The sequence below is a fragment of the Tauraco erythrolophus genome, chromosome 11, assembly GCF_009769465.1.
Source record: "Tauraco erythrolophus isolate bTauEry1 chromosome 11, bTauEry1.pri, whole genome shotgun sequence".
NCBI lineage: Eukaryota > Metazoa > Chordata > Aves > Musophagiformes > Musophagidae > Tauraco > Tauraco erythrolophus.
Window position 1 is genome coordinate 16260174 of NC_141475.1, and position 11789 is coordinate 16271962.

Below are 11789 nucleotides of genomic sequence, written 5' to 3' on the forward strand. Positions count from 1 at the left end.
ACGCAGCTCAGGGGCTCAGCAGGGAAAGTGGGTAAAACTCTTACATGTCTATTCAGCATGTGCAAAGTGAGTTTTTTGGTTTGTTTTTGGTTTTGTTTTTTTTTTTTTCAAAAACACGCTTAAGTTTAGGCATAGCTTCTTCAGAAGGTAAAAAACCCTCTAAATTAAATGTGCCTGACACACTTAATATCCCTGAACAAAAATACAGAGACACTACAGGAATTTGAAGGAAAAGCTTCCATTTCTATTTTAAGATGGACTAGACAGTACTTTCTGCTTTCATCTGAAACAGTTTGACTATTTTCACTAGAATCTTCCCAAAGGAATCAAACTGAGGGCTATATGTAACCCTGAAATCTTTAGCCTGATCAGTCAAGATTCACAATGTTATATGAATTCAAAACAGTGTCTTGTAATGCTCTGCCTTCAGGAAGTCCTAATTATACCCTCCTGACAAGCGGTAATTTCCAGTAATCTTTGATACATACGGCAGAAGGTTGCATTTCTCCATGGTGTCAGCTGGACTCCTGCAGCTTGGCACACGTCCGCATAAGCCTGCAGGTTTTGACAGAGGGCTGCATTGTTCAAATGGAGTTCACAGAGATCATACTGGCAGGCTTCAGAATAACTTTGTGGATCAACTACTGAGTGGCAACTCTGAAATGGACCATTAGGATCTGTGATCAAACCGCAGTATTCATTGCTTTGGATCAAATGTTTTTCATCAGTAGTGCAATTTGGAGTATGGCCATCATCTGGTAAGCAACTAGTGTGGGAAAAAAAAGATGTGGAAAAATTCACAGATTAACTTTGGATGCACTAGCACATAAGATGCTCTTCAAATCACATCTAACAAAACTACAGGCCTGTTCCCAGGCAAAGCATGCCATATTTTAAAGCTCTACATTTCAAACACTTAGGATAGAAATTCAGATTTTAATATGATCTCAACCTGTAACCTTTGAGAAGCCTGGAAGAAACCCAAATATTTATTTTGGCTTTCTACATGTAAGATACCTAGGAAGGCCAAACAAAAAGTAAAAGCGTTCAAAGTTAAACCTCTACTATCAGTAAATAATACGTTGTGAAATTATAAAATTAACAGTAAAGAATCTCAGAAGAATTCAAACAAGATCTTCAACTATTAGTTCTAATACACTATAACAATAACTGAAATCTTAGTGGGCATCTGCAGTGTTTTACTCAAATGTTCTCTTTTTAAGCACATTTAAATTTGCTGTGAAACTTTACCCAGATAGATAAAGTAAATACACTGATAAGAATATATTTTATCCCATGTGCCTCACATTTTTGGCCCACATACAACAGGTGCTTAAAATACTGGTCATTGCATAACCAACAGCTAAGGTCTGACATCCCAGTTGGAGTCCTACCTGGAGTCATTGTAAACCTGCCAACTGTTGCCAAGGCTGGCTGAGTCTGTTTCCATCTCTCCATCTGGGTTAAGAAAGTCATCTGCTTTGCGACCATTATAATTTCCACATATTCCACAAACTTTAGACATATAGGTACTGGGAAGAGTGATTTCTGCTCTGTGATTTCCATCAAACTTGACATTCAGCCCAAAGTCAGTAGTAACCACAACATACTGCCCGCTGAAGGAAATACTGACACCCTGTGTCAAGGTCAGAGGGACCACCTGGCTGACTCCATCAACCTGCAGGCACAAAGAAGGACACTCATTATAATCACTTTCAAAAAAGTATTTTTAATGGTGACTCTCTTAGATCACATCTCTATATTGAGCATAGGACTTGCACAGTGAGCAGTAAGAATTCACATTGTGTTATGTATTATTTAACATGTATTTTGTATATAAGCATATATTCTAGGGCCTTGAGGCCATAATAATGTAGCTATATAGTTTCCAAGTGCTGTCAAAGCAAGCTTGGTGAACCAGACCCAGCTATCGAAAGTCCAAGACTTACCATGGTTTGTCAGCAACAACTGCTTATAGACCTATCTTTTATTTCGGATCAAATAAGATTCAAAAAATGTAGTTAGAATGGATTCTCAGAAGATTTTCAAGATTGGATAAATCTTGAAAAAGCTTCTTTTTGTTTTTTCCTCTGTTTTAATTTTCACATTTGAAAGGCCAGACAACAGAAAGTAAGTGTCCAAATAAAATTTTCAGTTTATTTAAATTTTACTAAAATTGGCATCTACTTGAACACTTGTTCTTATTACATGTGTAACAAAGTTTGCTTTACTTCAAAACATATATATAATAAAACCAGTAAATAGAGGAGAAAGGTATGAAAGAGAAGCTGTTGCACTAATGTGGATATATGAATTCATTATGTTTCTAAGACAAGATGGGAAACCTTTATCTCCTGTCGCTTAAATCACTGTACTATTTTCTTATAAGAAGGGTGGTAATGAAGTAAGGTCACCTATTCATTTATTGGGAGTTTGAATCAAACATGCCTGCTGTCTTGGCCCTTTATGGAAAGAAGCCATAAAGAAGCCTTAAAATACAATAGCTGGCCAAGTGACACAATCAGTGTGAACAGAATCATCAGATTGTCACTCTAGGACTCTCTCATCTGTCCCTGCTTTATTGCAAATGTCAAGTCTTAAGTGAAGTTAGCAGTAATGTGGAAAAACTAGAAATCAGTGGTGAGCATGCAGCTTTACAGACTACCACACTGGATTGGGGAGTGACCACCAGCATGGACTTGGTTGATGCAGGGCCTTTTTATTCGCTGATGCAAACCAAGCTTGAGCATGAGGGGCAATCTAGAAAGGTAGGCTAGCCCCTCAACCCCATCTGGAGCATCAGCTCTAATCCCACCTTTTAGTAACATAACATGAAATTTTAGCCTATGATTTTTAGTCTTGAAATTCCAATATTTAAGAATCATAGAATCATAGAATCATAGCATCATAGAATGGTTAGGGCTGGAAGGGACCTTCAAAGGTCATCTAGTCCAACCCCCCTGCAAGGAACAGGGATATCTCCAACTAGATCAGGTTGCTCAGGGCCTCGTCCAACCTGGCCTTGAACGTCTCCAGGGATGGAGCATCCACCACCTCTCTGGGCAACCTGTTCCAGTGTTCTACAACTCTCATGGTAAAAAATTTTTTCCTAATATCCAATCTGAATCTACCTCCCTCTATTTTAAAACCATTACCCCTTGTCCTATCACAACTGGCCCTCCTGAATAGCCTCTCCCCATCTTTCCTGTAGGCCCCCTTGAGGTACTGGAAGACCGCTATAAGGTCACCCCAGAGCCTCCTCTTCTCCAGGCTGAACAGCCCCAACTCTTTCAGCCTGTCCTCATAGGAAAGGTGCTCCAGCCCTCTTATCATCTTCGTGGCCCTCCTCTGGACCCTCTCCAACTGGTCCATGTCCTTCTTATGTTGGGGGTTCCAGAACTGGACGCAGTACTCCAGGTGAGGTCTCACGAGGGCAGAGTAGAGGGGAAGAATCACCTCTCGACCTACTGGCCACGCTCCTCTTGATGCAGCCCAGGACGCGGTTGGCCTTCTGGGCCGCAAGAGCACATTGCCGGCTCATATTGAGCTTCTCGTCCACCAGTACTCCCAAGTCCTTCTCCTCAGGGCTGCTCTCGATCCATTCACCACCCAGTCTGTATTTATGCCTGGGATTGCCACGACCCAGATGTAGGACCTTGCATTTGGCCTGGTTAAACTTCATGAGGTTGGTACGGGCCCACCTCTCCAGCCTGTCGAGGTCCCTCTGGATGGCATCCCTCCCTTCCAGTGTGTCGACAGCACCACACAGCTTGGTGTCATCGGCGAACTTGCTGAGGGTTCACAATACTGAAGAACTTCACAATACTCCTAAATATCTGACTGCCCTCTAAGCATTACTGTACGTACGCTGAAAATTTGTAGTTATTGTACAGTTTCTTCATTCACACCGTGAGTTACTGATGATAGATAGTGGGCTCCAAACTTACCTTAACAACTCTGTTTTTACCCAGATTGATCCTGTAGCCATACACATCGACATCCACGTATTGGACATAGGACACACGAGTGTTGCTTCTCCTGTGCTCATTAGCTGCTTCCACGTTGAAGTAGGGCAGCGAGCTGTTGCTCTCGCACAGCTTGGAGAGGGTGTAGGTGCAGGTGCCCATGAAGTCATGACGCTGCTTGTCGAATGTGTAGTAGTGAGGATCCCCATGTATGCTGCAGATTGCTTCTGGAGACAGGTAAAAGAAACATGCTCTCATTAACATATGCATACATCCAGAAAAGCCACATCATTGTGCAGTGGGAAAACATAATCATCCCCATTTTATAGATTACATATAGAAGAACTGAAACAGAAAAGGCAGATTTATACAGTATAAGGCAATGCCATAGAGAGGTACTGAAAAAAGTTAACTGAAGCAAATAACTACCACTAGTAGTAAAAAATTCAGATACCCTTCTAAGACCCGTTGACTAGCATATGCGATTAGCTAAAATTACCTGTCACTGGAGGTGGTGTAGATTCTGTTGGTGTAGGTGTTGATGGTACAGGGGTAGAGACAGCTTCTGTTAGTGGAAAAGACAAGTCAATACAACATGCTATGACATTACAGAGTGAACACTACATATGTATCAGCATACATGAATTTCCACTTATTCTTCACCAGCATCAAGTTAGAAGTTTTTCATTGACGCAAGTGCAACTACCTGTATTTAAAATGAGGATGTATGGATCTTTCGAGCACTTAGGAAAAGTTGTCTGGTTGTTAATTTGGTGACAGTGACTGAGATTGTGCTGGCATGCTTCTCTGGAGCTGGAAGTGTATTTATAATTGAATATGTGACTCCTCCTGGTGTATATGTTAAGGCATAAAGGTCATACTGTCTGCAAGCATTGGCAGGCCTGGGAGTACATAGCCTGCCAGCAGATGCCATATAGCAGAAACAAATAACTCTCAGGACATCAGTGGTTTCTAATCAGAGAATTTTGCTGTGTCTTTAAAATGATACAACAAACAGTCCTGTTGTGGAGTCTTCCCTCCTGACTGCTTCTGCTTGCTCACAAATATTAGCATCTTCTCCACCTATTCTTTATCCCTCACAAAGACATCTTTTAGAAGAAGTAGTCCTCTTGGTGTACCTGTATGTGTGAGCTAGCAACACCAGAGTGAGTATTCTCTTGATATCATGTTCATTCACCTGGTGACATGCGAGTAAGTAATGGATCTGAATCTCTGAAAGTACAACTGACTGACTAAAACCTTCAGAGCATTCAAACATTCACTCCTGCCTCTTTGCAAAACCAAGAACAACGCTCCTCATTCAGATACTCTCTTATTGCACCCTTGTGAGCCCTCTGCTATGCACTGAGTGGGCGATAACAGTCAGGGTACAAGGAAATAACGAAGTAATGAATTGATTCATGGTGGACAATGCTTTCCAACCTACTTTTAGATGCGCTATAGCTACATAATCATCCAAATGAATCCACAAGTAAAGCAGGCGGTCTTTCGTATTGCTGACACTGCTAACAATATTATTTATAGGGATTACGTTGTAATATAGAAAACAAGTCATATGAGAACAAGTTAAAGACTTTTGAATAATAATGCAGTAACTTCATACTATGATGCTACTGTTTTTGTGCTGACCATGTGATTTCAACTCAGCTGGATGTGAGGGTTTTGCAAGATACTTATGATTACAATTTAGAAGAAGCCAACAGACTTCACATAACTTGAAGTCTAGTGTGTATCGATAAACCTCTGCACAAAATAATCCCATTCACCTAATGAGCTCTAACTTCAAAGCTGAAAATATATTAACCTGCCTGCAAAATGGGATCGGCTCCTTTGCATGCACTAGTTTCTTGTACACCTGCTTCTTATATGTCCATTTCTTCACATCTTCACTGGACCTTCCCACTCCAGTATAAATGCAGATTTTACTTATTGAGCCCAGAATTGCTCTTTTTGCTCTTTCAACATTGGTGAAAAATTATCAGGAAATCCTGATAATGGCTGTATTCCCACAACAGATACTTCCCAACAAGCTTTAAATTAGCTTTGTTGTAGTGCTGACAAAAAAAAAAAACAACCAAAAAAAACAACCCTCTTCCTAAGATTATTGTCTCTTGATGTCTAAGGTGAAGAAGTTCTGCAAATGACCATATGAATATCGAACACCATAATCTAAAAACTGCTTGCTAAAGCTGCCTTGGAAGCTAATTTTTCATGTGACAAATGGACATACATTAATGTTTTCATGAGTTTGATTAAAATGTCTATTTGATCGAACATTCTCATAGGAAAAAAAAAAGGTTGGGAGGACTTCAACTTTTACGAGACATAATAATTCACTTAACTTTCATCATATTAACAGCCATATAGTTGAACAGAGGGAGGAGAACTTTTGTCTTGTCTCTTGGAGTTACATTAGTGCACCATCCAGTGGCTGAATCATGTGCTAATATGCCTGGGAAAATGAAGAGCTGGCTCTCCCTAGTAACCCCCCACCCCCCACTCAAAAGCCTCAAGTAAGAAAATTGTATGTTCTGAGGGTGTAGACCTGAATAGAAGTCTTTGTCCTGGCTAGCGTAAATTTGAAATATTTTATTGTCGTTACATGAGTAGTGTTTCACAGAGAGTGGGGCCTATTAAGACCTAACGACACATATGGCAGTGCTGTGTATTTGCTGAGCTCATACGAACTTAGATTTTCTGTAAAATGCTGATTAGAGTGTTTAAGCTGGAATCCAATACCAATGTGCATAGCCATGGCTGGGTTTAGAGATGCACTTCAGACTTAAAATAAAGGTAAAGTTTGCTGGATCTTGTGAAAATGGTCACATTTGCAGAGAAGGGAATAGCTTGTTCTGAACATTTGAGGTGGTGAGGAAAGATTTAGGAAGAAACTACAACAAACCAGGTAACATTCATATAAAGCAAGCTGTAAAGTTTTGGCCATCTCTCTTTTGTAGTTCGAAGTTACGAGGAGTTTCTATATTGCATATGGAGTTGTGTAATGGTCAACAGCTTAAACAGAAATGAGGAAGGAGTATACACTAAGGTGCAAGCACAAACTTACCACAGGACCCATCCCTTACTCTCACATTGTCCAGTGCCGTATCCCCATACTCTGTCAGTCCTCGGACAGCCTCAAAAATAACCTAGGCAGGACAAAAGGGAATCACTACATCAGAGTTGTTTAGGCAAATATGAGCTAATTTCCCTTAACGTGTTTTCAAAATATTCTTTCTGGTCTATCTCTAAAAGCATCAAGTAAGCTGAGGCTGTAACAGGTTCCTAGCTTCCTTCAGAAGCCTAAAATATATATTCTATAATGAGGTAAGGACTTGAAGAAACATTGTCCTTTATTTTGCTGACTGATAAATGATTTATGAGAATTAGTTGTCTGGATTCTACAGAGGAGTCCAATGTAGGCAGCATCCCAAAGTTCAAAACTTAACTCACAGCAGACAAGCCTGCATTTAATTAAGGCACATAAAGTCCTTGACTTTGTGATAAAGTAAAGGAGGGAGGGAAGGAAAAAGAGAGAAAAAAAATATATTTTGTCCTCTAAATAATAGCACCAGTAAAACTCACAGGGTTGGTTGTTTCTTCTCTGAGTTCAAGGGCACAGAGTACGAGGCCATTATATTTACAAAATGTAAACCAAGGAAATCTTGGTTATATTTTCTACCGTACTTGCACAAACTTTTGCAGCCTGCAAGGGGAGAACAAATACTGATACTGCACAAGGAAATTTATTCTGAAAATATATTACCTTTATCTTTCTCTGTGTTGGAAAAGTATGAGTGATGGCACCATACTTCCACAAGGAGCTCTGGTTTCCCTTCCGACTCCACACCATAGACTCCCCTGTGCTGTCTTGGATAAGCACTCTCAGCTCATTCATTTCTTCTGCCCCAAACATATAGTACCAGAAGTCTATGCATATTTTTTCAGAAACCACAGTATCTGGGCTCTCAAGCCTATTAGTGTCAAATGGGATCAGATTACTTGCTTCTTGGTAGATGAAATAGCCTTCTGCAGAGTAGAAAAAAATAAAAATATGGTTGAACCTTTGTAACTTGTTAGGTGTCATTTAAAATTGAAGTACAACCCAACTCTAGAAGAAATCAAGGGCGTCATTAGCAGTGCAGAGAAGCAAAGTAGAAGCTGTTGGGAATTTACATTGCAATGGTTAGCACCATGTAGTTATCCAAACTACAATGTGAGCTGGAGAGTAAAGCAAATATATCCCATCTGACATGAACAGTTACTTTGGGATCACAAATAAAGAGGTAAGCCTCTTTCAAGAGATAGCACCTGCAGACACAGTGCCCCACTGATCCATGTTCAGTTTCCTCTTTTCTCAAAGCAAAATAGTCCCATCTGCTATACACCTTCTCTTGCAGGATATTTTTTTCTAAAGATTTTGGTCTCAAGATGAGCAGATTCCTAGCACAAGGAAAATTCCAACCTGTCACCGTTTGGTTTTGTCTCAAAATGGAAGAGATAGAAAGCAATGCGGATATTTGCATCAAAACTTTTAGGTCTGACATCATCAAAACGAAAGAAACTTTTCAAAATTCAGAAACTCACAGTATTTCTTTTAAGATTTTAAATGCTTTAGTCTGAATTCATTCAATATGAGATCATATTTTGCTTTGCTAGGGCTGAAGTCTTTCGCTTCCCATGGACTAAGATCAAAGCTACAGCGCAATTAAAGTCAAGTCTCTCCCTTCTGACTATGGAAAGGAATCAAAAAGAAATGAATGACCGTTTTTGTATGGTAAACTATGGCTCCACACATAGCACCTAACATTCAGTCATATGTTCTAGTTGGCAAGAAAAGGTAAGTCACATTTAAAGTTATAAGGTCCCTGTCGATTCAAAAAGCAAACAGTTATTATTTGTGTGAATCCAAATAAAAAATATTTCATTTCTTCTTTCAATAAGCAATTTTAATTTTTATTATCAAAATACTAAAAATGCAGGAAATTATTTAGCAAAAATCCCAACTAATACTGTTCTAATCTGCTTACTAACTGAGTCTGACAGTAGCTGACCTTTCAGTCTTGGAATAATTACAGAAAGCAGTATGACTGCAGACTGATCCCCCATAAATGGATCTGCTAGTGCAAGGATAGTGGTTGAAACAGATAGACATGGAGTCGAACTAAGCAGTCATTTGATGATATGACCGTGTTAGACACCAGTTTTCAATCACATGTAGATTTTAAACATATTCTTCAATTTCGGACTTGATCTTGTAACACTTTGCTAGCATGAGCATTATCTAGTGCCAGTACAGTGATCATTACATTTATTGCCATTAATTGATATCAGCATAATTTGACCACAAGATCTCTCTTGTGTAATGATCTCTTCCATGTCACTGTATTCTCTATGAGGCCTTAAGCATGCCATAATTAGGTTGCTTCTACTTCCATGAACTGATAAAGATTCCCAATCCATGATGGGGCAATCCAGTTTAATTCACCTGTAACCGACATGGTGAAAACTCAAAGACAGCTGTCAGCATGAAACAAAACCGACACATTTCAAAGGGCTTCATGAATCTCTTCTCTTTCAAAGAAAGAAGAACAAAGGTAGACAAGTTGTTTTCAAAGGAAATCAACAGTGACACAACCAAGCCCTTACTTCCATCAGGATAGTCTCCTTCAGGACCTGTTCCATCAGTCGGAGTGTCATGCTTGGTTCGTATCCACACTCCCTGGTTGGCATTGCAAGGTTGGATCCAGTCACAAAATGGTCTTGAGTTGTTGTTAAAATCACATCTGGTGAGATAAGCTGAAATACAACACGTTAAAGTAAGGAAGAGGAGCTAGTATGTTCAAAATCTGCCTTGGAGGTTAACAGCACTAATGACATGCATTTACCTGTTTCAGGATCCCATATTCTCAAGCCACCACTTGGTCTTTGCTTGATCCTGCCAAGAAAAAAATGACATAGTGAATCCCTTGTGGAATTAGTGACTTAAAAACTGTTTAAGAAAAAAATGTTGGGACCTCAACATATGTCTTTGCGTGTTTCACTAAATAACTGAAAAGACTCAGGGTTTCCTCATGTCTGACTCTTTTTCTTCACATAAGTACTTACTCCTTCACGATCAAGCTCTGAGAGCGAGTCAAAGGTGGAATATGTTCACTTCATCTAGTGTGGAAGCATCCCCTGCTCTGTATCTGACTGAACTGAAAGGATACCAGCTCTCCTAAGTACAGGGAGCTACGGAAGGGATGGATGGATGCAGCTCAGCTCAGACAATACCAGGATAATAGCAAAAACTTCCTACTAACTTGCTCATGGCATTGTCATCCCCACTATTACACATTGGCATTGTGTAAATGCCAATGAACTAGTGTACCATATAATTCTGTTATTTGTTGGAAAGCTATGTATTTCCTTTAACCCTTGGAAATTTCTCCATTACACAAAGCTGTCACCCCATTCCGCTCTTCTAATTTACCCTGAAAATGCTGCAGAACAAATGGATAGTCCATGTGGTGCTAAAAAGTCCTGCAGAGATGAGCTGACACAAGACTAAAATGTCCCTGCAGATCACAGTATAGATGGCTCTGCTCTTTGGGTGTTTTGCACAGGGAAGGGATATCCAGGACTGCAAGGCTGCAATAGTAGTTCTTGACATGCTCTGATGGTGGTCCATAGCTTCAGGAGGCAGAGTTCAGTTCCATCCTCTGTGGTGCCCCCTCCTTAATTATCCTTATTGTACTTGACACAATATAGAGAATCCATCCTTAAGTGAATGCATCACAGTGAATGTCCCCACTGCCCCTCAAAATCTAAGCAATGACATTCAGAGTAAACAACACACAATCAATTCATCAATGAAATACAGCAAGCAACAGAAAACAGACTGAGCTAAGGCTAAGGAGGAAAGAGAATATGTGAAGACAGATAAAATAAGAAAATTTTCTTCACTGTTCCTTCCTGGATTTCTTCTTCCATGAGAAAGGGAAAGCTGTGACAAGTTGCCACTTGGTCTCCATTCAGTGCTGTCTTTATATTGGTACACATCAGGCAAGTCCTAAGGCAAGGGTTGCTGTAGGTATATTCAGAGTCACAAGTGTTTTATAACTACTGTGGAGATTTTGTCAAGATCTCTCCTCTTCAGATGTGCCATTAGAAATCCACGTCACAGGTTTGTCTCACAGACTGGAGTCAATGTAGAATTAGGCAAAACCAAAATTCAGTTACATCTCCTTTTTAAAAATGACCCTGTTCAATTGTACAACATTCCACATTTTAAAAAGTGAAGAAAGGATATTTATCATTAACAGCTAAGCTTTCTGAATTAAGTTACATTCAATACTGTGCTACTTACCCTGTGGTATTCAGCACTAAAATACAGAATAAAATTAAAGTGCATTTTAAGTGCCAGAGGGTCCTCATGCTAGAAAGCAGAGTTAAGTCTTCTGTGTGGTACCGTTTGCATAGTAATCCACCAGCTGTCCTCAGCAAGGAGGAAATGAGGACAATCTACAGTGAAACAGAAGAATATATTGACCAAAGGGTGGAGGTGATTATAAAAATCTGTCCAACCCTGTGTCGCTTATGTTCCCTCAGTTATCTAACAGAAAAGCACATACGAACCATAAGTTCATATGCTTTGTCATTTGCTTTGTTGTTGGTTGGAGAAATTGATTTGATTTCGACAATTTTTGTTGCTGCCATTGTACATTTAAAAAGTCTGCAATTCTAGAGGGATTCTTTCTCACATTGATGGCAAGACAACTTTTTTAATTCTAAAACTCCTGCCCAGCTTGCACTGCTAGTATA

At 39.7% G+C, this 11789-nt stretch overlaps 1 protein-coding gene across 1 annotated transcript in view; it reads right to left on the reverse strand.

Moving 5' to 3' along the window:
* LOC147528111 (IgGFc-binding protein-like) overlaps positions 1 to 11402 on the reverse strand; it is a 45175-nt gene extending 33773 nt beyond the window's left edge. Inside the window, exons 1-9 of the mRNA XM_086618620.1 lie at positions 11335 to 11402; positions 9872 to 9921; positions 9633 to 9782; positions 7750 to 8012; positions 7051 to 7132; positions 4465 to 4530; positions 3948 to 4192; positions 1395 to 1678; positions 489 to 766 (exon numbers count right to left, since the gene is read on the reverse strand). Coding sequence (XP_086474746.1) covers positions 489 to 766; positions 1395 to 1678; positions 3948 to 4192; positions 4465 to 4530; positions 7051 to 7132; positions 7750 to 8012; positions 9633 to 9782; positions 9872 to 9921; positions 11335 to 11402 — 1486 coding nt within the window. The remainder of the gene's footprint in view (positions 1 to 488; positions 767 to 1394; positions 1679 to 3947; positions 4193 to 4464; positions 4531 to 7050; positions 7133 to 7749; positions 8013 to 9632; positions 9783 to 9871; positions 9922 to 11334) is intronic.
* Between the last annotated feature and the right edge of the window lie 387 nt (positions 11403 to 11789).